Source organism: Pangasianodon hypophthalmus, chromosome 16 (genome assembly GCF_027358585.1).
Source record: "Pangasianodon hypophthalmus isolate fPanHyp1 chromosome 16, fPanHyp1.pri, whole genome shotgun sequence".
Lineage (NCBI taxonomy): Eukaryota > Metazoa > Chordata > Actinopteri > Siluriformes > Pangasiidae > Pangasianodon > Pangasianodon hypophthalmus.
In genome coordinates, this window is record NC_069725.1 from 12,526,207 (window position 1) to 12,551,405 (window position 25,199).

A 25,199-nucleotide genomic window follows, 5' to 3' on the forward strand; every position below is an offset into this window, starting at 1 on the left:
TATTACACTGTTATAACAGTATCAATATTATAACAGAATGAATATTATATTGTGTGTTCAAAAATAAATGTTTTCATACTTATTACAAAGCTGTACAGGGGTTTATTATTTATTCAGTCCTGGTCCAGGTATAAATAGTGTAAAAAAAAAAAAAATAATCATAACATTCCCCCCCAAAATTCAACACATTGTTGCATATATGAATTATTCCCTGATGCTTGGCCATACCCCCCTTAAAATCTTTTCATTGTACAATAAGGAGCTGCTCATTTGGTGGATGTTACTATTTTTTTTTATGTGAGGAGCTTATTTGGGCTATAATCACTTCATTCAATTAGGTCATTTGTAGTTCACAGTTTATTTGATTCTTGATGTTGTCATATTTTAAAATGAACTACTAGATACTACCTCCACAATAAGTAGCTGTTTGGAAGGGGTGCATGTTGTGGTCAGATCAGATCAAGTTTACTGTAAAATATGGTGGTGGATCAGTTATGTGTTTGAGCTGCTTTGTGCCTGGTGATCCAGGCCCTCGTGTGAAGATTGATGGCATCATAAATTTCACCAAGAGATTTTAGCCCAAAACCTGCTTGCCTCTAACACAAGGTTAAGACTTAGCCATAGATGGTTTTTTCAGCAAGATAATGAACCCAAAAAGCATCCTAATTAACAGAGAAAGGGTTGAAGAAACACAAAATCAGTGTTTTGCAGCCACCTCAATTTTTTTTTTAATATAAGCGTAACTGCTGGCAAAAGCAGTGGCACAGCAATAAATAGCCCACAAACTATCCCCAGACTCCTCCCCTTTTTTTTGCGATTACTTTGACACATGCTGCACAATCTTTCTCTACTTGGAGTTGGATGTTTCTATGACGTTTATATGCATTTGGTTATAGTGCATTAAAAGTCTTACATGAAACCCTCACCGGATGTCGTACAAGTAAACACGCAAGAAAACATCAACCAGAGACCAGAGAAAAACCTTGCTGAGTGATTATGAAAGACTGGAAGGCTAAACTCTTGTGAAAGTTTAGCCAAGATACTTGCTTTTTAAGCATTGCAGATTTAATCAGGTAAAAAGGTAAAATGAAAAGTGCCAAACAGTGACCTAAATAACAAAACTACTTGCTTTGCAAATTGCACCGATTCAATCACATTATGAGCCAAAATAAACCACAGAGTAAAAAAAAAAAAAAAAAAAATCAAAATTTAACAAGTTCACAAGTTCAGTGAGTCTAATTTGTGTGCAACTGTGTGTTCATGCACTTGATTGTGTTCCTGCACTCGCTCCTGCCCCTTTCGCAGGTTTCTCCCTGCAGCCATTTCTCACTGCAGCCAACAGACTGTACAAGTCTGCACTCTAATCCATCTTTTTATCCATGCATCATTGTACATCAATGCATTATCTGCACTAGACACAATACAGCAATTGTAACCGCTTCATCTGTGGATAATACTGTATACATAACTATAACACTCTATAGAACTGCAACACAATATAACTCAGTGAAACTGGACAGTTGAAGACTGAAAAAAGATCAGGTGCAGTTTGCGTGAGTCTGTGCCCATGATAGCCTCAGATTCCTGTTCTTGGCTGACAGAAGTGGAAGCCAATGTGGTCTTCTGCTGTTGTAGCCCATCCACCTCAAGGTTCGATGTTTTGTGCATTCTGAGATGCTTTTCTGCTCACCAAGGTTGTAAAGAGTGATTATGTGAGTTACTATATCCTTCCTGGCAGCTTGAACCAATCTGGCCATTTTCCTCTGACCTTTCTTATCAACAAGGCATTTCCACCCACAGAACTGGCCCTCACTCAATGTTTTTTGTTTTTTGCACCATTCTGTGTAAACTCTAGAGGCTGTTGTGTGTGAAAATCCCAGGAGATCAGCAGTTTCTGGAATACTCAAACCAGCCCATCTGGCACCAGCAGCCATGCCACAGTTAAAGTCACAGATCACATTTTTCCCCATTCTGATGTTTGATGTGAAAATTACCTAAAGCTCTTGACCTGTACCTGCAGGATTTTCTGCATTGCACTGCTGCCACATGATTGGCTGATTAAATAACTGCATAAATGAGCAGGTGTACAAATGTTCCTAATAAAGTGGACGGTGAGTGTATATGATACATACTATAAAGGTTTACTATTTATATCTATGCTATGCATACATTTTTATATTTTCAATATAAGTTTTCAATATTTATTTTACTTTATCTTATTTTATCTTTATTTTATTCCTACTTTATTTCTTAGGTGGACCCTGATGGTCTAGCGGCCAAGGATCCCACGCTCTCACTGCCGCAGCCTGCATTTGATTCTCGGGCAGGGAGCCAACCTAGCCAGTGGGAGTGCACTTCCATGGCCAGTCCCAAGCCCAGATAAAAAGGGAGGGTTGCGTAAGGAAGGGCATCCAGCGTAAAACCTGTGCCAAATCAAACAAGCAGACCAATGATCTCTCAATGTGCTCTAAAGGGAGCAGCTGAAAGAACAACAACTTTATTTCTTATGTGTATTTTGTGCTTGTCTTTTATGTATGCTGCTAGAATACTGTAATTTTCCCTTGGGATCAGTAAAGTGTTATCTTCTCTAGTCAGGTGTAGTCACAAGGGCATGTGCGTTGCAAGTGTGTTTTTTGTATTTCATGCACGTGTTGCTTATTTTTACGTCCCTTGGGGTGCACAGCTGGGGTTAAAAATGATAACCAGGTTCGCCAGAGGTTATCACATTTTCCAGCCCAACTACTTCTCAAAAACTGCACAAAAAGACCTGAAATTAGCCCAAAAATTATGCCATTGAAAAGGGAGATGATTTTTTTCCTTTGTTTTCTCAGTCCTTGCTTGGGAAAAAAGTTCACTGTGGTGTGCACAAATTTTTGATTTTCAATATCTGCAATATTCCTTTTTGTCATATTTTCAAGTTATTTGCCTTAAAACAATATCTTAGTGGCCATGTACTAGTTTTAACCTAGCCCAAAAAACTGCCACTAGTGAGACACCCACAACCTTGTTCCATAACTAGCCCAATTTGGAATAAAAATCAGGATCCTGGTAACCCAGATTATGTGGTTAGATTACATTTGTGTGGTTGGACAGAGAGAATTATTATTCTGCATTTTCTTACAGGCTTTCCCATTCATTTTCTATGGCTGACCAGATCTGACTACTGAAAAGTCAACAAAACCAGTTATCATTAATTTAATGTGTTCAGATGCATATTCTGGAAAAGTCGTAAAACTTTATGCCAGTCAGATGAGCAAAAATCATAGTTATGATAGAGGGAAAAAAAAGCAATTTGGCCAAATTTGTGAACACAACAGGAGAGTTAAGGGCACTGCATATCATACATGATACATTATAATAGGTGAAATATGGTCATAATTTACTATTTTAGCAGTTAACACTGTCAGCATGACCTCAAAGCAAAACCCCATGTAAGAGATGCTGAACATGAACAAATGAAACTGTTAATTCAGCTGTTAATATGTTGCTTTCGTTATATCTGATTGCTTGTTATTATAGCAGTTTGTGATGTGCTGGTTGGTTTAAGGAGAAATGAGGAGGTAGGCATTAGAGAAAGCAGTGTTATGCTTATTTTGGGCTCCTTTACTTCCCCCATGCCTTTCAGCATGGTAGTCCTCTCAACGAAAATACTTGTAACTCAAAAAAAAAAAACTGACAGATGCTGTCATATTATGTTGCTCCAGTCAGCTTACTTTAGTCCCAGTCCTGTATCCACATTTTTCGCAACTTGACTGAGAATAGTTCTTCATATTTAGGGTACAGATGAAACAAATATGTGTATCACTGACTTGTCCACTAGTGGAATAAAGAGTGAATTATATGCATAGAATTCAATTGCTGAAAATGGTGGACCATGTCATTATACTTGTTAATCAAGTTACTAAAGTTTTAGTTTTAAAGTTTGGAGCAGTTGGAGTGCAACTTTTGTATAAAATGTGTGGTGGTCTGGGGAAGCCTATCAATGGTGTACTGACAAATTACTTAATACAGTAGTATGTGGTTTGGGACGCCGCCCAAGTGTTCGCAACTCTGAGGACATAATGAAAATGCTTCAATTTTTCAGCACTACAGAAGAATTATGATAATGATAATAAAAAACTCTATTGTGTACATAAATGTGGCTGTCACAGTTACTGAATAATACTAGGCTGTAACCTCACGGCACATTGCTATGTACAGGGTTAGGTACGTCTAGCCAAGTTTAGTTTTACTGGTAAAAGTATTTAGACAAAGTATTACAGGCAATACAGCAAAATATTAAGCACACAAATTAATTAGTTAACTAAATTCTACCTACATCTAACACCTAACAATGTCTTAGTTGTCAGTTTAGGGAAAATGTATGCTAATGTTTATGAAAAATATATGTTGAAGGAAAAAATAAAGCTAGCAGAGACAGTCACTACAAAAATCATCTTGTGTCATCAGATTTGCACTTCTTTGCTTTGTGGTTCTAAAACTGAGTGTATCTATCATTTGTATGAGGAACTGAAAGGTCCTGTAGCTATGGGCCTGGCATAGGGCTGCAGCAATCTCATAGCGAGTTGCAGACTCGCCTCTATTTGTATTGGAGATGGCATAGTGCATCAAAGATTCCACAGTGGATTTTAACCATGATGTTTTCCTCACTTGGAATTCAAAAATCATGCGATTACAGGCAGTCCTGATGGCATGTGATTTCCACTGGCTCACAAGACCAAGGCTCGGGAATTTACAGGTCAAAATTCATCTAGATAAAGTCAATCTGCTCCAAAGCAAAAGTACAAAGCACATGCCTCTGTCGTGCCCAGCGTTCTTTTCCCTGTCAGCAAACTGGCTTTTCCAACAAGTGAATTTTATTTGTGATTGGTCTGACTGCTGCTTTAGTTGAGAAAAAAAAACAAAAAAACACACTTTTTGGGTGTCTCCCACATCACAGTAGGAAAGAGTCAACCAAGTAAAATTCTACCGCTAAACCATAGATTTTAACATCTCTGAAACAAAGGACATGGATGACCCTGAACTGTTGGTATTTGTACTGCAACTGTATGAGTATTTTTAAAATTCTGTGTTAATTTTGATCCATCTCTACATCTGTGTTGAAACTGTGGGAATAATTACATGACGTTCAGGTCAAACTGATTTCTACATGTGAAAGGTATACAGTCAGGTCCATAAATATTTGGACAATGATAAATTTATTGTTATTTTATCTGTCTACCACAGTATATTAGAGTTGACGTTAAATACTGTATATGATCTTGAAGTGCAAGCTTTGAGCTTTAAATTGAGGGTATTTACACCCAAATCATTTGAAAGCTGTAGGAATTACAACACTATATATACACAGCCCTTTTTAAAGGACCAAAAGTAATTGGACAAACTAACATAATCATAAATTAAACTGTCATTTTTAATACTTGGTTGCAAATCCTTTGAAGTCAATGACTCCCAGACATCATCAGATGCTGGTTTCCTCCCTGGTGATGCTTCACTGTCTTCAGTTCCTGCCTGTTCTTTGGTTGTTTTGCCATTAGTTTTGCCTTCAGGAAGTAAAACACATGCTCAACTGGATACAGGTCAGGTGATTGACCTGGCCATTGCAGAACATACCATCTCTTTGCCTTAAAAAAAGTCTTGGGTTGGTTTCAAAGTATGCTTCGGGTCATTGTCCATCCGCACTGTTAAGCGCCATCCAATGGGTTTTGAATCATTTGTTTGACTCTGACTTACCAATCTGGCTTACTAATGGTTTACACTCCGTATTTACTCTGGTTAAGGCTTCTCTTGATTATTGACTTTGACAAAGATACGCCTACCTCCTGGAAGGTGTTCTTGATGTGTCCACCAGGGAAACAATTCTTCTGTCATTCACCATAGCTGTTTTTTGTGGTCTTTTGGGCCTTTTGGTGTCCCTCAGCTCTCCAGTGCATTCTTTCTTTTAAAGAATGTAGCAAATATTTGATTTGGCCACACCTAATGTGTGGTTTGTGTTGATTTTTCAGCCTAATGATTGCTTGCCTCACTGGCAATGACAGTTCTTTGGACTTCTTATTGAGAGCTAACAGCAACAGATTCCAAGTGCAAATGCCACACCTGAAATCAACTCTAGACCTTTTATCTGCTTACTTCTAAGGGAAATAATGAGGGAATAACACAGCTAATAATAACAGCTGAGCAACCATGACTCTAATGTCTGTATGCCATTAATGGAAACTCAGAGTGATATTGTACATATACCCATAAATCATATGTTAAACAGTGACTGCTTGGTTTCATGATAAACCTGCCTCTTCAAGTGTAACAGTTAACATCATCATTAATTTTCACTCAGCTATACATTTTTCTAGATGTCTATTTACATTTAACAGTGTAACTGTCCCTGTGTGCTGCCAGGGCGTTTCTCAGATAGGTTGGGATTGCTGAATTTAACCTATACTATGCTATATACTAGTCTGAAATTCAACATCAAGTGGCATTCAACTGCATCTTTCCAGAGAAAAAAGGAGAAAATCTTTGAGGCTGCAGAGCAATTTATTATTATTATTAATATTATTATTTACTGAGAGTGTGGCTTCTTTGTTGACTACATTTTTTTTTGCAAAAAATACAGCAACTTAACAAATCTTGGAATATCCTTGTCTACAGCTTTGCTGACTTCCTTTTCTTTGCAAAAAAAAAAAAATAATAATAATAATAAAGCCAGCTTAACAGAACTTGGAATATCCTTGTTTATATTCTTGTCAGTATCCTTGCTATTATGAGTGAATCACATCTCTGTGTGAACTGAAAACTTGAAATGTTGCAATGTTAATTCCACTGAAGGCAACAAGATTATTTGTGTGTGTGTGTGTGTGACTGTATTACGCACCTAATGTAATTAGCCTAAAACCTTTGTTTCATCTGTTGGAATATTTATAGGCTGTCTTAAAGTCAACTGGTTCATCCAGTTGAATAACACACTGCAATGCTCAGTCGGCGTCTCCTCCCTTTCATATATGACGAATCATCCTGATCAATAAAGCTATAAAGTTAAAGCAACTGCAGCAGTGACTAATGCGCTTATTTTAGGCACCGCCGGCCCAGTCAACAAACACGTCACACACCCGAGCAGGAAGTTAACGGTGGAGTTTCCATTCCTCCTCGAAGCACAGACACACAAACCTCAATCGGGCTTTGTCTACGTTTACCTCGTCTCTTATCCACATCTCTCACAGTTTTACCAGGAATCGCCTCTTCGGGACCATAAACGTAAGATATTTTGATGCATTTGATCGAGTTAGCTAAGTCAACGCCGTAACGTTAACGCTAGCTAGCGTTAACTGGGCAGCTAGTAAATATAGCTAGCGGAGCAGAAACTCTACCCGAGCTTAATTAGCGAGCTAACCAGCTAGGTAGAACAAAGAGGTTGTGTCTTTATATTTATATAATGACAACTCGTTCATTAGTTTTTTTCTTTTCTTTCTTTCTTTCTTCTTCTTTTTTTTTAAAAGAAGGCTATCTATCTGTTTATCTAGCGAACTTATTTTAATAAGATGTAATGTTACTGTATTTCCGTTTGTAAAGCCAACCGAAATAGCTAGCTAACGTTAGAGGAACATCAGTGCTTAACTGTGTACCCTTATTACTTAAGTGTAACCGTGACATTAAGTCACAACGACATCCTTGTAAAAAGTTATGTAGCGTAAATAATAACAGGATGAAGTGTATTTTGGTTGTAGAACAGTTAACTAACTAGCTATTACCATAGTAAAACCCAGCTGTCCAGCTAACTCTGAAACCAGCTGCATAAGTAATAGCTAGCTGACTAACAGGTCGCTGTTTGATTTGGATATGGTGTGTGTTTGGGCGTTTCTAAATCCAAACTGTAGGTAAAAGAAGGTAGAAAAAAGTTGACTTGTTTTGTCAGGTGACAGTCTGGAAAGGGTTGTGGCACAAGCTTCGTAATGAAACGGAAATGCGGAATAAAGCCAGCGACGTGTTAGGCATGAGAAGGTGTCTCAGCTGTAGACTTCGCTTCCAGAGTTAAGGAGGAGATTCGGATCTACAGAACGTCAGGAAGGGACTTTCCCCGAGTGACATCATCAGATCCGGTCACGCGCAGACCCTTGATTACATGACTCATATGAAGTTGCTGTTTTGGAAAAGACAAAACTATCACATCTGAAAGGGTTCATTTCTGGCCTTCGTTAGTCTCGGTCCTGTGCAATGGGAAAACTATTTGTCATGAAAGGCTCTCATTCAGCCTTCCTGAAATGGACATTAGGGTGGCACAGTGTTTTTATTGTTTAACGCATATTACTGTTCTGATATTGCAGAAGACTGCAAGATCCAGATGAGTCTTTTAACCAGTCAGTGTTTTAGTGGTGTATCCTGTTAGTATCCTGAATAATATAATCCTACATGACAACGTAGCAGGTGACCATTCATTTTCCGTGTATGTACTGTGGTGGAAAATGTGGTAAAAAGGACGCAGAATTGCTCAAACATATTTTTTATTAAGCTTAATTAATAACGAGCCCGGGAAGCTACTCTTATAAGACACCTACACCTCTAAGCTTCAAGCTTGCAGTAGGAAAATACAAAGTGTATATTGCTTACACATTAACATACAGCTGTTTTCATTGGATGGCTCTTATAAAGAAACACATTTTGAATTGTTTTGAATACAGCAGTTTACTCCAGCGTTTTATATCGTCCCATAAGGGCACAGTGGCTTAGTGGTTAGCATTGTTGCATCGCACCACCAGGGTTGAGGGTTTGATTCCCGCCTCCACCCTGTGTGTGCGGAGTTTGCATGTTCTCCCCCTGCTTCGAGGGTTTCCTTCCTAAGTCCAATGATGTGTAGTAGGCTTACTGGCATCTCTAAATTGTCCATGGTGTGCCTTGTGCCCCGAGTCCCCTGGGATAGGCTCCAGGCTCCCCGTGACACTGTGTAGGATAAGCGGTACAGAAAATGGATGGATGGATATCATCCCATAATAGTTGTTATTCCAGCTTAACACAATGCTCCATCTTTTCTTCCTTCCAGTGTGGAATGTCGGGTAAGGTCAGCGTGATAAGTAACTAAGCCTCCCAGTTGAGACACCTGTTCTGAGGGAGTGAGAAATACAGCACCCATACCAAAACACAAAACACTCTATCCCAGTCTGAAATATGACAATAAGTATATATATATAAATGATCAAAATAATGCTAATATTAGTATAAAATATAAAGACAGTCAATATTAGTATAAAAAAAAAAATCAGTCAGCATAAACAAAACATGAAAATCTTTTAGGGTTCCACAGTGACAACACAGAGCCATGATTTCAGCTACAGCCGCAAGCAACATTGAATTGAATTTGAGCTTTTCGTAAGTCTATGCAAATTATGGCACATGTGGTCTGATGTTTTTTCAGTTCCCTGCTCACAACCAGGGATGCACAATATATCGAAATTATCGAAATATTCCAAATGTAAATATCATGATATACATATTGCAAGGGCTTGAGATAACTGAATGATTTTAATACTTCAAAAAGCTACGAAAAGTCAAAGTTTTAGGGCGATGCAGATAACAGAGAATGCGTTCTCTTCTTTAAAAGAACATGAAACATATATGTTGGTTATGTCATTTTCAGTTCTTAAATATATAAATATGTACACACACATCACATTATTTAACAAGTTATTGCATATTGCATTTTTCTTCAATATTGTGCAGCCCTACTTTCTACATGCAGTTAGTTCGCATTTACTGTTTGACAGGTAAAAATTGAAGTATAGCTTATAACCATGTTTTCATCTTATCTTGTCATATAAGACCTCTTACTGAAAGAATTTACCACAGAGACTCTGTATCAAAATCCAGATATACATTTGTATCACTAAACCTTTCATCTGTTTGTGATAATGACAGGGGGTGGTCTTAGATGATGGTTATCAACTGTGACTCTCCTGATGAGTTTCCTGTTTGTCCTCTCATGCACTTCCTGAATCAGTTTAAAGGAAAATTGGCACAGTGTTAATTGAGGTTTTGCTGATAATGCACTTCTTTCGCAGTATACCAATGAATCTATAAAATGGCTGCATACATCTCAGACAGCAGTATGCTGAATCATTGCTGTACTGAAGACCTGTCCATTCAGGATAATGCACTTGAATGGACAATCAATACAAAAGTTTATTTTCCATTTTAAATTGAGATTTCAGATTTAAAATTTTGTTAAGATATTTTTGTTCTGTGGGTGGAAAACTTTGCAATTAGAATATGGTTTAAATTCAATACGTAAAATCTGTGTGAAAATTTGCAGATGTTAAAGCCTTTTTGGCTGCTAATCCATCACATCTAATTTAGCCCTAGGCCTCACACAATATAATCCTTCTGGAAGGTCAGGGGTGAAATCTCCAGGCCAGCCTACTTCAATAACATAATCAAAAGTTGTAGAATTGAATTGTTTACAGTTTTGTAGTAATTAAAATGCTTTGTGCAACTCTGTTTACCAGTATGGGTTTAAATCATGAGTGTGAGCACAGAGCACATCACTAACAACATGCTTCTCATTCACACAGAGGAGAAAAAGAGGTGTAAATACCTGGTTAGATTTCTGAATCGCTCGTATATCATACTGACTCACAGTTACATCACAGAAACAACCGTGTTCAAGAATGAAGTAAGCCACTAAGCCGTTTCATGTGCATAACCCACCAGGGGCCCCAGTGCACATTGAAGCTTAGGCATCAATGGGGATTGAAAGCTAATGAGTAAGTGCCTGCAAACCTTCATATTATACACTACCAGTACTCAGGAAATGTTAAAGCTGCACTGCATATGATTTGTTTGTTCATTCCTGTTCATTTATCTTCAGTAACTGCTTTGTCCTGGTCAGGATTGCAGTGGATCTGGAGCCTGTCCCAGAAACACACCCTGAATGGGGCACCATGCACATATACTCATTCACACACACACACACACACACACACACACACACACACATACTCACAACTTGGGGAAAATTAAAGTAGCCAATCCTCACATTGAAATGTTTTGTGGACACAGTGAGAGCATGCCCGGAGCTCAGGCTCAAATCGGGGAGCTGTGAGGTGGCAACACTTCCCGCTGTGTCATTGTGCTGCTCTAATCCGTGTGTTGAAAATGACAAAAAAAAAAAAGATTGAGTCAGGGGACATGAAAATACTCTAATATTATGTTGCATGAGCTGTTGTGAGTTACTCTGATGAGTATGAACATGAAAGAGGAAACAACTTAAATATTAGGATACGTATGAACACGTAAGGCATTTATTTATTCTCTAATTTGTTGAGATGCTAGTGAATGATTCAGCTAGTTTATCCTTGTGGTAGAATTTGTATCTTTACCCAGTTGTGAAGTTGTTTAGCTACAGATCTCATGACAGTCAGCTTATGACTTTCAGTGTTTGTGCTTCTCAGTATTTTTTTTTTTTTTTTAATATTTATTTATTACTCTGTTGTATTGTGCAAGTGTGGGTGTCTGCTGACCCAGATGTGGGTATTTATGTATTTTAGCTAGTGTGCTAAAACTATTTGACTATTAAACTACTGCTTATATAATGTGTTATATAACATGCTGCAGAGAAATATATACTGATTAGGTAATAAAATACATAGAGAACACAGCTTGTGTAATACAGAGACACCCCTTAATCAGATGTGAGGGTTTTGTTCTGTCCGTGTTAGTCAGCTAGTGCTATTGGCCTTGGAGATGTTCATGTTTTCTTTCAGCCGGCTGCTTTCCCGTATGTCAGTGCTTTTCCTGACTTAAAATGAGACAAACTTTTGCCCTGGGAGTGTGGGCTCATTGCTGGTTGCTAGTTGTTTCACTTTTTTATATCCCCTGTGTCCCTGTTTATCATTTTACTGTGCCTGTTGTCAGTGTTTGCATGTGTTAAGTGTACATTAATGCAATGTCGAGTTGTGTAGCCTTTGGAGTTTCAGTGAAAGGTCACTTCTAATGCTGATCCTAAAATGTACACAATTGCGCTAAGTCACAAGATACAGTGTCTAAAGACTTTGCATATGAACTTTCATTTCTCTAAAATGTTTGCCTCATTCTCTGTCAGATGAATCTGTGCTGCTGTGTATGACTCACTACAGTCTGCTGAGAAGGCTTTGTTCATTACACCATAGCTGACCTAAAAAAATGTACAGTACACTGTAGAGGAGTAGTTCAAACTACATTTCTTCCTAGCAAACCTAAAGTGAAAGAATCATTTTAGACTAACTGTCTGTGTCTTAATGTAATCTTTGCATTCACCCATTCCATTTAACAGTTCACAAAACTACTTAAACATTATTTGTTGTCATATCAGAACAAAACACAATTCATAATAGGGTTGTGTGATGTGTTTTTCCCTGCACGTGATTTTCCATTTTTAAATATCACGATAAAGTTTTAATCATTCAGAACCATTATCTAAAAAAGTCAGGAAAAGAAGTATTTCCACCATTTCAGGTTTGCGGAGAGTACAAGAGGGTGTAATAATGTTACCCGCAGTGTAGTCAGGAACTGTGGCAATCGTGAAAACTCAGCTGGTTGGTGGATTTTTAAGTGGTTCTGCAGTAATGCTTAGTAAACAGTTAAAAAAGAAAATGTAAGAGCACATTTTGATATAATTGTTTTACAGGTAGGTTGTCTACTGTCCACATGACTAACATTTTGACTGTTGATGCTGCTCGCAGTTGTTAAGCAGGAGTGCTCAGGAGAAAAAAAAAAAGCACATTTAATCACTTTCTATTTATCTTCACTATTAACATAATATATGAAGCAACGTCAATATAGAATGGATGAAAAATGAAAGAGCCAAAAACAGAAAGAGCTCGTTTTGACCATTTCGCCCTGAATTTTTTTGGTGGCGCTACTAATAAACATAACCCATGACAGCGCGTGCTGTTTTACGAAACTAATGCACACCAGGGTGGTGTGATGTGTCATGACACGAAGTGGAGTTACCACCCAGAAACGCATCATTTTAGTATAACCGGCCGGTCTGGAGTGTGTTATTCTGTTAATACCATGACAATTTGCCAGTGATTACAATGTTTACTTGATTAATGAATGACATGCAGTGCATTTCACCGGTTTATAGTTAGATTTAATGTTGTGGAATGTCTGAGAGACAGTTACACTATATGGCCAAAAGTTTGTAGACACCTGACCATCACACCCATATGTGCTTTTTAAACATCCCATTGCAGATTTGGTCCCCCTTTACTGTTATAATAACCTCCACTCTTTTTAGAAGGTTTTCCACTAGAATTTGAAATGTGGTTGTGGGGATTTGCTCATTCAGCCACAAGAACATCAGTGACGTCAGGCAAGGGTGTTGGGTGAGGAGGTCTAGGGTGCAGTCAGCATTCCAGTTCTTCTACACCGACCTTTGCTAGCCATGTTTTCATGGACCTTGCTTTGTGCACAGGGGCATTGTCATGCTGGAACATGTTTGGGCCAATATGAAGAGAAATTGTAATACTGCAGAATACAAAAACATCCTATACAACTGTGTGCTTTTAAATGGAGTATTCTGCTGCTTAAGCCTGAATCCTGTTTGCAATGTTAGGCAAAGGAGGTGATTTGCATGTAAATTTAAATGGACAAATTTTTCCTGAGTACTTCATATGCATTCAGTTTTTTTTCTTTTTTTGGATCAGATAATTTCAGACTAAAAAATCAAAATAGCTACATGAAATGTCATGTTAGCTCACAGTAACCACTGGTTTAAAAGAAAGTAGTTGACTCTTTCTCTTGGTTGCAAGGATTTATAGTTACAAGGAGATAAAATTAAAAACAAGTAATTGGTAAAACTATAATGCTGCCTGCTTGACACTGAATTTGTGAGCCATTTTTCCAGCATTACCAGAACACAGCATCATGCCTCTGTCAGTACGACAGTTTCTTCAAAAGAGACAAAACTTGCTGTTTGCAATGTATGTACAAAATAAGTAACTGGAGGCTCATCGGTTAAAACACTGAACACGACAAAACTCTATTAGATCTTTTAGATCATCACTGGTGGTAAATAAATGGGGCAGTGGGGTGATAGTTGTGTATATCACATTTACAAATAATTAGTTACACAAGTTATAAAAGGCTGCAGTTTTTTTAAATTAAATAACCAGAATGTTGCATTTGATCTAAAATGTTGTTTGTGCATGAAGTTTTGAGAAGAAATCAAACCGGAAGAGGGTGGCTTATTGTTGTGTAAGTGCAATGGACCATCTGTGCCGTGATCTGCCTGAGAGACTATGTAGCACGCTGACAGTATTTTGGTGAAGGAGTCAGCCAGTAGATCTAAAAGTTTTGGAGCACAGCTAAATAACGCCGCCTACATTGTGTCTTACTTAATTTTGTTCACTGCCTAAACAATACATATTATGCCAAGTAAGCCAAGTTTCATGTCAAGTGCATGTAATGACTACATTCATTGTTAATAGGCCCATGTTATGTTATTTATTTTAAACAATCTTAATTTTAAAATGTCCCTATTACCTATTTTTGACATCTTTCCTTTTTTTTTTCTTTTTGCAGAATGTCACTCTATCCATCCCTAGAGGACCTGAAGGTGGACAAGGTCATGAGGGTAATGAAGTATTATAAGTTATGAAGTTTTCTTGTTTTTTTAAAATAATGACTGAAACATTGTAATACTGGTTTGAACAGGAAACAGCTAGACTTGTTTAAAAAAAAACAAAAAAAAACATAGGGAGTAGTGTTCCTCAATTTTGCTTCTTATTTCAGAATGGCAAAAGTTCTATAACGAAAGTAAGGACTGAAAGACCAGTCCTTCTCTATGCTGTATTTGAATTAATATCTTTTATGTAAATGAATATCTTCTCTGGAAGGCACAGGCGCAGTTTGCCCAGTCCACCTCCTCTGCTCCAGCCATCACTGAGGGCACCTACCAGCCTGCCACGCAAGGCATGCCAAGCTCAAGTAAGGCATCAGCTCCCCCTCCTTTTTTTTTTTTTTTTTAAAAATTCCGGGTCTTCTGAATGCATGCTTGCCATTTTTGTCCTCTCTCCCCCTTCTTTTTCCTTTCTTGTGCCTTTCTTGTTGTGCGGGCTGAATGAGAGACTAAGATGAAAGCTCTGAAATTGTTGTCTGGTGGTTATGCAATAATGGATTAAAAATGCCTCAATAATAATAACAATAATAGCATGAAAAATGCATGTTTTTTTTTTTTTTTCCGTTTAGGTTCTTATGTTTCCACTTCCTCTCTCCTTTAGAGGCAAGTGTGCCACTAGAGTCCACTTACATCCAGGTGTAAAAAAAACTCAGAGAGACGGAGAGCAAGAGAATGTGTGAATATGAGGGGAGAAGAGGGAGTTCTTTATTTCTTCTCTTCTCTTCTCTCTCTCTCTCTCTCTCACACAGGATTGGTTGCCATCAGGGACTGTGGGGCTTTTGTTTACTCTAAGCTGAAGTAACTCTATGTAGTCATGGAGACTTCATTGGCAGCTCTGTGTATGAAGGACGGAGGGGAGAGTTTTTTTTTTTTTTTTTTTTTTAAAGATTAGTGTTGGTACTGCTGGACTTGGGAAGAAGGGGGCTGGTGCCATGTCTTCTAAGCCTCTCACTTTTTTCCACTTATTCTCTCTGTTGTTCTGTTGAGCTGTGTCTCACTCTCTTTCAGCACCCATAACAACACTGTGTGCTCCACTCATCAGTTTCTCCCATGTGACCCGAGATGTTAATTATTCATTCAATGCTGTTAATGTTTTGCTCAGGTCCTTTCATAAATCTGACAAAGGCTCTCTGCTTAATGTCAGTCTGCTACACTATTAGAATTGTAATGGGATCATGTGGGAATGCTGGATAAGAGAAGGTATGCATACACTGTAGAAACCCGGGATTTTTTTTTAATGACTTTCTCACTACTTGGTTGGAGGATTCCACTAAGATGTTTGAACATTTCTGATTTGTCATACACAAGCTTCACAGAATGCCCAGTCCTCTTGCTCTGCATTTTTGAAAACCTGTGTTTAACTTACAAGAAATTTCTAAAGTTTGTTGTATATCACAGGTGATGTGGCACAACTGGCAATGAGAAATGTCTGTAACGCGTTTTACTGAATTGGCAGGTCAAAAACATCCCAAACGTTCATTTTTCTTTTGTCCACAGCTAAATGTAGATAGTGATTATATGTGTGGCAGATTCAATAAGGTTGTGAAATATCAGTAATGACACTAGTATAATGTTGTAATATGTAATTTTAGGTATCAGAACAAGAAAGTGAAAAGCAAAAATGCACCAGCAGCATCTTACAGTAATGTTGCAGTAATTGGGACTGTGTAAATTAGATACTGCAACCGCAATTTGAGAAAAAAATGAAGTGAATCATGTACCTAAATGTAGTGCATTGCTATTACTTACGTGTGACACTGAGGTTTGTAGAAGCCTACTTTACTTTTCTAATATATGTCAACATATATCCTGGTTGATCAATAACAAAAATAAATACTGATCACAAATAAAAGTGGAATTTATTCATTCATTCATTCATTTTGCAGATGAGACACTAAAAGCTATTATTTTTCATATTCATCTGTGAGCAAAATATTGGGAACTTATGACCTTTTTTGTCTTTACTTCTCTGATTCTTCAAGGTCTGTACCCAAACCTGGAGGAGCTAGGAGAGTACATGGGACTCAGTCTCACCAGTGATGAGGTGCAGAAGAACCTGGCTCTCATCCCAGCTGCGGATAATGTAAGTGTGTGTGAGTAAGTGTGTGTGTGTTTGCTTGCAGTAATTTAGGCTGTATTATACAGCCTGTGTTTAAATTTGATATTATGAAAGTCATGTGCTTATCAGGGTTATTTCCTCAGCTGTGCTTGAGCTCTTTCAAGTTACATCTGGGGTCTGACATGATTTGTTTACATTAATGTGCTCATTCTAAGGTGTTATCATTTCTATAGTAACAGCTCATTCACATGGAATTGTATAGTAGAATAATCTAAGCTAAAAAATGTATAATAATGATATGCGGAAGCATTTTTAGAAAGGTGAAGATTGAGTCTCGGGTGTCAGCGCATCGTATGAGATTATGAACTTTTTTTAACATGTGCTAATGTGCTTTGAAAAATCAAGTAATGTATCCACACTCAGAAATATAAAATGGTGAACCCTTTAACCTTTAACCATTTAACAGAGTGCTTTATTTTTCCTCAACTTTTAATATAATTTTCTTTGTCTTGTGACGTTCTTCTCTCAGATAACTCGCTTCAACTAACTGATTGCATGTAAGGGAAGTTGACGTGGTATAGTGTGACTCAGATAGGCTGCCTCCTCATCCCATGTTTTGAAATACTGTGTTCTTGTAAATAGAGGACACAGGACTAATGCAGGGCTAAGAGGTATACATTTATCAAGAGTATTTTCCATTACATATTAAAAATTGCTTATTGCAGAAGTAAAAGCTGGAAGCAGAGTGAAAGGCAAGCAAGCTTTTGGTTCAGTGTCGTATGAGTATATTTACCTACTACTTAAAACAAGCTACCTCCACCGATGACATGAGTTCTCTACTCTGAAGTACTGCCAATCTGTATGTTTACAAGCATTATGATTTAATGTGTAGTGTGGACACTTTTTTTTTTTTTTAAAGAAAGAGATGTTCTGTTCAAAAGAATATTATACGCGAGCTGTGCAAAGTATGAGTTACTGCAAAGGGAGAAACGCATCCAATCTTTTTGTGAGCGAATACGGTGAATATTTGAAAAGGCAGTCTTCAAAAACCACAGAAAATGTTAGTGTCCATAGGTCATACTTTTATCATGTAAGCTGCTTTGGAAAATAAAATATAGTCAAATACTATAATACCTTCAATTATGTGAAATATTTAGTGATGTGATATTTTGGTCACATCTCCCAATCCTAGACTGACTCATACACCTAGAGCATGTGAGATCAGCAAACATGGGTGTGTGTGGGTGTTTACGCCCACATGAACGCAATCTCAGGCTATGCATACACTCAGACCCACATAAAGCCAGTATCTGCAGTTAATGGCTTTGTCCATCTCCACTGAAGGATCTGCCACCGTGGACTTTGTGGCAGATTACACAATGTAGCATGACAACATATCTGATTAGCTCCTGTTAATATCTTCCCCTATGCACTGTTCCTGGTGTTGTGTTTGGTCTCTCTTTGTTATTCTCATTAGCTTAGTTCTCCTCTATGAAATTTCGCTTCTTTTTACTCCAGCTGATGAGCTCAGGGCAGAGTGAGAAGCTAATATTCAAAGACTGCCTCACCAAGAGGTTTACAGTTAATTTTAAACAAAACACTATCAAGCAATGGTCATCAGTGTTATATGTCAAAATATGTTTACTTTGACATTTATAGTATAGAGAGATTATGATTTACTGCCTGTTAAAAACAAGTGTATCTCATTTTTTTAGAACAAAAATATCAGCTGTGATCTTTCACTCATTGTTCTGCACTCCCATAGATTGAACTAAACACAGATTAAACTTTTTCTCTAATAATGAGGTTGAAACCTTACTGCTCATTTTCACATGATGACATACATCATAAACTCACATTTTTGGCATTACTCCATGCATAAAAAACAAGCCGTAGTTACAAAGTGCACTAAGTAGACTAATGTTACATCTGATTATCTGATTAAAGAAAATTTATATGCTTAAAAAACTGTTTGCATACTACATATATAATGTATGCTAAGTGTTATGTCAATATGCTAAGTGTCAATATGTACAAATATATCAGAAGTAATGAAAAAGGTGCTGGTAGGAGATCATTATAGAGAGGAACATGTCAGAAGTAAACAGACATCAGATGTAGGTCACACTACATAGTGCAGTTGGTAGTAATATACCTTTTCCTTAAGAATGTAATCATTGGCCTTGCCTACCCTGTATTAGCAGAAAAATCAGCAGTGTCATGACTTTCCTCTTCATGTTTGCTATAACGGTGTCTTGCTCTCACCTTTTTTTTTTCTTTTTCTCTGCAGCAAGTTGCATTGCCATCAGGTGTAGGCGGCATGGCGCGGCCAGTGACGGGTGCTGACGTGGGCATCAGGAGAGCTGAAATTCGCCCAGGCCTGAGAGAGGTCATCCTCTGCAAGGACCAGGATGGCAAGGTTGGCCTGCGGCTAAGAGAAATTGATAACGTGAGTAAATCTTATATTTACTAGCAAGCAGTGACCTAGTGGGTAAGGCTACACATCAGTTTGGATTTGAATGCAAATCTTGCACCAGTGACGAGATAAATTACTAATGACTAATCACAGAACTGCCAGACTATGACTTGATTCCAGGGGTGAAGTCATGTGTGCATTCAGATTATTCTGTTGCACATGAGAATTGTACATTCATTTCTCACTGTATGACAGGGCAAACAAACACAATCAAAATCTGGCACGATGTGAGGGATACCCATGATCCTTCACTTGAACCCAGCTGTCTTTCCAGGAGAAATGACAGTCACTTATCAGATGTTCTGTAATGAATTCTAGTTTTAAACGACCCATTTTTCCCTCTAGGGTGTGTTCATTCAACTGGTGCAGGCGAATTCACCTGCATCTCTGGCTGGTCTGCGTTTCGGAGACCAAGTGCTGCAGATCAACGGGCAGAACTGTGCCGGCTGGAGCACAGATAAAGCCCACAAGGCTCTGAAGGCAGCAGCTGAACAGCGCATTGAGCTTGTGGTTCGTGATAGGTCAGTCCAGTCACTAAACCTTCCACTCTATATAATTAGTGTGAGATAAGGATTTTTAAAAAAATAATAATAAAGCATGATGACTATTTTGTCATTATATTTTGTTAAACAGTGATACATTATTTTGTCATCTATACCAAATACATAACAGACATGAATATAAAATGGCCAGTTTGAAATAACCAACTAAAAGCACATTGTAGTATACACTCACTGAGCACTTTATTAGGAACACCTGTACACCTACTCATTAATGCAATAATCTCATCAGCCAATCGTGTGGTAGCAGTGCAATGCATAAAATAATGCAGATATGGGCCATGTAGCTTTGGGTAAGGTTCACATCAACCCTCAGAATGGGAAAAAAATGTGATTGCAGTGATTTTTTGACCGTGGCGTGACTGTTGGTGCCAGACGGGCTGATTCGAATATTTCTATAACTGCTGATCTCCTGGGATTTTCACTCACAACAGTCTCTAGAGTTTTCTCAGAATGATGCAATAAAGAAAAAACATCCAGTGAGTGGCAGTTCTGCGGGCAGAAATGCCTTATTGATGAGAGAGGTCAGTGACTGGTTCGAGCTGACAGGAAGGCAACAGTAACTCACTCTATATAATTGTGGTGAGCAGAAAAGCATCTCAGAATTCACAGCACATCAAACCTTGAGGCTGATGGGCTACAACAGCAGAAGACCTTGTCAGGTTCCACTTCTGTCAGCCAAGAACAGAAAGCTGAGGCTGCAGTGGGCACAGGCTTACCAAAACTGTACAGTTGAAGACTGGAAAAATGTAACCTGGTCTGATGAATCTCAATTTCTGCCAAGGTACACAGATGGTAGGGTCAAAATTTGGTGCCAACAGCATGAACCCATGGACCCAACCTGCCTTGTGTCACCAGTCTAGGCTGGTACAGGTGGTGTAATGGTGTGGGGAATGTTTTCTTGGCACACTTTTGTCTCATTAATACCAGTCATCGCTTGAATGTCACAGCCTGTTTGAGTATTTTTGCTGACCATGTGCATCCCTTCATGGCCACAATTTACCCATCTTCTAATGGCTACTTCCAGCATGATAATACACCAGGTCAAAAAGCAAAAGTCATTTCAAATTGGTTTCATCAACATGACCATGAATTCAGTGTTCTTCAGTGGCCTTCCTAGTCACTGGATCTCAATCCAATAGAACACTTTTGGGATGTGGTAGAATGGGAGACTCGCAGCATGAAAGTGCACCTGAAAATTTTGCATGAATTGTGTGAAGCAGTCATGTCAACATAGACCAGAATCTCAAAGCAATGCTTCCATCATCTTGTGGAATCCATGCCACAAAGAATTGAGACTGTTTTGAGAGCAAAGGGAGGCCCTACCCAGTATTAGAATAGTGTTCCTAATAAAGTACTAAGTGAGTGTATAATCTAGACTGTTTGCTTTCCAAAGAATTGGTGAGGCCATGCATCACTACATATGGTGCTTGCCTTTCATCTCCATAACCTAGCTCAGAGGGTCGCAACCCTGGTCCTGGTGTATGCCCTGTTCTGCAAATTTTAGTGTTTGCTCTGCATTAACACACGCGCTTCAACTCAGGAAATGGCTGTTAATTAGCTAGGTTAAAGTGATAAAAGGCAAGCAGCACATGTCAAAGCCTGTAGTGGTTCAAGTCAATATTTGTAGATTGCAAACAACTGTGAGCTCATGCTGGTGTGAGTACATTCAGGTTTTGTCCCTTTACAGTGATGCACACAATGGGCGATTAAGTGTTAATGGTGTCACCATGACGTCTGGGAAATTTTAGTTAAACATAATTTACAAAACAAGGATTATGAGGTACTTTGCATCTAATAGCATCTAGCATGGTAGCTTTGGTTCCACCCTGTGGACATCTTTATCATGATCCTTATGAACATAAACAGTATAACTCACTGCTTTGATTAAAAGGAAGATACTTTAATATAAGTAGGTTGAGTACAGTATCATGTCTGATGCTGGTGCAGAGGTCTACCAATTCTTACAGTATTATTTTTTTGTCTGATATTTTTCTTGTTGTTTTTGCTCACAGGCCCTTCCAGCGCACAATCACCATGCATAAGGACAGCACTGGCCATGTTGGCTTCATCTTTAAGTCTGGCCGTATCACATCTCTGGTGAAGGATGGTTCAGCTGCCCGCAATGGCCTTCTCACTGATCACTATATTTGCGAGATCAATGGCCAGAATGTCATTGGACTCAAGGTATCTGCGCAAGAATTTTGACTTGACTATAGTTTTTGAGTGACCGAAGGGTTAAACTGCAGTAACATGTATGCTACACTGAATAACAGTTGTGTTTGTAGGATTTTACAAGCTGGCACTGAGGACGAATTAGTTCCTGAAAGGGGAGCTACGTTAGTGGTGTTGAAGTTTTTCGGATACAGTAGAGCAGACTCCAAACAAACGATAGAAATTAGGAAAACATGCAAAAGTACTCTGACCACAAAAGGTGGCAACAAATCGAATTTATTTCACCGCCTACAACAAAGGCACCCATGCGAGTGTGAGGAGTGCTAAGCATCGCACGAGTCACTGATGTGAAGCTAAAAAGTTTGATAACCAACAAGCCAAGCCAAACCAAATGTAGTTACTCAGGCAACCATAGCTGGAGCATTCTCAAGCGGCACTCCATATGACAAAAAAAAGCAAGCAGTGGAATGAAATTGCAGAGGCAGTCAGGTTGTGGTTAGCTAAGGCCATGCCTATCCAAACGGTGGAAAAGGAAGGATTTAAGCAGCCCATTAGTAAATTAGATGCAAGGTACAACATCCCAGGAAAGGAAATGCTTCTTGCAAACAGTTTGCAGCAAATGTATAACAAATGCTGTGCCAAGATAGCGGCTACAATAACTTCAGTAGCGCACTGTGTGGAGCTGTGGAGCTGTATGTATTAAACTGCAGTGGTGTTTAGCAGGAATTATTCTATTTCGTTTGAAGGCAAATGTTTATTTATTTATTTATTCAGATTGGAAGGGTTTTATACACTTACTGTCCAATTTAATAGGAACACCTGTGCACCTGCTCATTAATGCAGTTATCCAATCAGCCAATCATGTAGCAGCACAATGCATAACATCATGCAGATACAGGTCAAGAGCATCAGTTAATGTTCACATCACAATATAATATTTTACTGTTACACTGAAAATGTGAACATTATAATTTAGTGTACATTTAGTAGAATTTGTACTTAAGATTGGAGGATTGGCTTTAAAACAATAAAGTGATTTAAAATTAACTATTTTGAGAGATATCATTTAGTGAATATCGTTATCGCAAAAACATCCCCAAATGTCGTGATATTTTTTGAAAGCCATATTGCCCACTACATCAGCATATACATATGAAAAACAGGCCAATTCATCCCTTTGCCCAGGGCAGCTTTTGTTACCTATTAACTGGCGAGTAAAATAAAATAGAAGCACTTGAAAATAGGATATTATTCTTCTACAAGTGACTTGTCTACATGTCCTGTTGTAGAAATTGTAAAAAAACAAATCCACTCTGCTGTGTGAATGAATCATTCTGTTACAATCATGTGAGTTGACTGCTGTTTTACTGTGACAAAAGAAGACAGCTCTTCTGCTGTATTTTTGAGCCGTATCTTCCAGAGTACCTATAAAATATATAATAAAATATAGAGCACCTACACAAAACACGTAAAGGTTGTCAGGTCTGATATGATCTTATTATTATTCAGTTGAATTGAACTTTGTGTGTTTCACCAAGACATCACTTCAAGCAGTACTGGATTTAATTGCTTATGTTGCCTCTGTTTGCAGGATCCGCAGATTAAAGACATCCTGACATCATCTCCCACTACCATGACCATCACCATCATGCCCAAGATCATCTATGAACATATGATTAAGAGGTTAGAGCACTATTAGCAATACCAATAGTAGTACTTTGAGCTTTGTTAGTCAGGCATACAAGTCTAAAAAAGATTCTTCTGATGTTACCTACTGATCTTTTTAAAGAGAAATGACAATCATTTGTTAAGATTTTATGGGGTATTAAAACTGCAAACAAAGAGATCTTGTCACTCATGAGCTTGACACTCATTAGACGGGTTTGAAAACCTGTTTGTACTAAGGATGGAGACAAATGGTCACATTTACATTTATTTGAATTCAGACGAAAAGAGAAATACTAAAAAGGTGTGTAATTTTGTGATAATTTACTCTTACAATTCAGTGCTTGATGTGTGAAGGTTAATTGGATTTAAAGAGTCTTGAGTAAATCCTGAAATTTAGAACAATGAATTGGCAGTTTTGATCATGGATTTTCCTAATATGCTGCAAGACAAGGGTAGGAAAATGAACAGAAAATGAAATAAAGTGTTGCTTGAAAAGGCAAGGGTGACAGAATTTACCAGTATTTTCTATTTAGGGTCAAACATTTGCTTGCATTATAACATTTACAGACTCGAGAAACTTTAGTAGATAATTAGGTTTAAATAAAATGCATTTATTTTCTTATTAAATGCGCTGGTTAGTTGTGTTCGTTGTGTTGAGAAATTCATTATTAAGTTATAAATGGTGCTGAATGCTAATTCCTTTCTGCTTGTTTCTGGATGCTGAATGCTAATTCCTTTCTGCTTGTTTCAGGATGTCAGGTGGCCTGCTGAGGTCAGCAATGGATCACTCAGTGCCTGAGGTTTGAGCCTCTCACACACCTCAGCCCCTTCCAGAACATCTGCAATCTCCATCAGGCCCTTCTAGCACATGGCTGGTCTGTGTTAGAATTAATCCTTTCTTCAATCATTTTCATGTATAACATAAGAAATTTGCCTTTTTCTACTTTAGATGTTCTTGTATATCTATTTTTTTCTATCTTCCTTGTTACTGTTGCACTGTTTAATTGTATTTTATATGTAACAATAATAATCCATCACGTATTCCTGAGTATTACTGGCTTTTGTTTCTTTTTTTTTTCTTTTCTTTTTTTTTTTTAAACTTGCACCTTCTGATTAGTTAGTGGGCAAAGAAAAACAAGTAATAGGTTTGTCCCTGGGCTTCCGAAGACAGATAAGGATTGTGGGCATTGAGTTCAGTACTTTAAAACTATGAAAAGTCACCCACTATGCACAGGTTTCATCAGTCTCCCTTGTTAAGAGCTTATCATTCACACCTATGTGCCAAGAAGGACTTAAACTGCCAGACTGTAAACAAGATTGATTTGATTAGTCTTTGTTTTAATATATATATATATACCATTTTAGTTGTCTTTTTGAAATGTATAAATCACTTTCTGCCATTATGTAAATTCTATGACATTTAAAATGTATTCAAATATAGCCTCAACATACTTGTAATAAAAGCAAATAAATAATTATAGTGATATAAGATGGTGTAATATTTTGACTAGCTTAACCTCCAAAGAGACGGGAGTGCTGTGAGTATGTCTCCTTCAGTGCAGCAGCCATTTGACAGTGATAGAGTAAGGTGAGAAAACTGTATTGAGCAGAATA

The 25,199-nt window shown here is 38.0% G+C and overlaps 1 protein-coding gene across 2 annotated transcripts; it reads left to right on the plus strand.

Moving 5' to 3' along the window:
• Positions 1–7,077: 7,077 nt before the first annotated feature.
• On the plus strand, positions 7,078–25,074 carry sdcbp2 (syndecan binding protein (syntenin) 2). Of its 2 annotated transcripts, none has more exons than XM_053240678.1 (9): positions 7,078–7,251; positions 14,551–14,602; positions 14,871–14,955; positions 16,630–16,730; positions 18,997–19,155; positions 19,528–19,703; positions 21,758–21,929; positions 23,509–23,600; positions 24,337–25,074. In XM_053240678.1, exons 2-9 carry the CDS (start codon positions 14,552–14,554, stop codon positions 24,389–24,391), a joined length of 891 nt encoding a protein of 296 aa, XP_053096653.1. In that variant the 5' UTR covers positions 7,078–7,251; position 14,551; the 3' UTR covers positions 24,392–25,074. The 2 variants fall into 2 exon arrangements, with proteins under 2 accessions (XP_053096653.1, XP_034167806.2); XM_034311915.2 differs by having other exon boundaries at positions 7,080–7,251; positions 14,865–14,955.
• Positions 25,075–25,199: the final 125 nt, after the last annotated feature.

Coding starts and splice junctions, on each gene's coding strand:
- sdcbp2 (XM_034311915.2), top strand. CDS start 14,552: ATGTCACTCTATCCATCCCTAGAGGACCTGAAGGTGGACAAGGTCATG. Junction 14,603..14,864: donor AGGTGGACAAGGTCATGAGG/GTAATGAAGTAT, acceptor CTTCTCTGGAAG/GCACAGGCGCAGTTTGCCCA. Junction 16,731..18,996: donor TCATCCCAGCTGCGGATAAT/GTAAGTGTGTGT, acceptor TTTTCTCTGCAG/CAAGTTGCATTGCCATCAGG.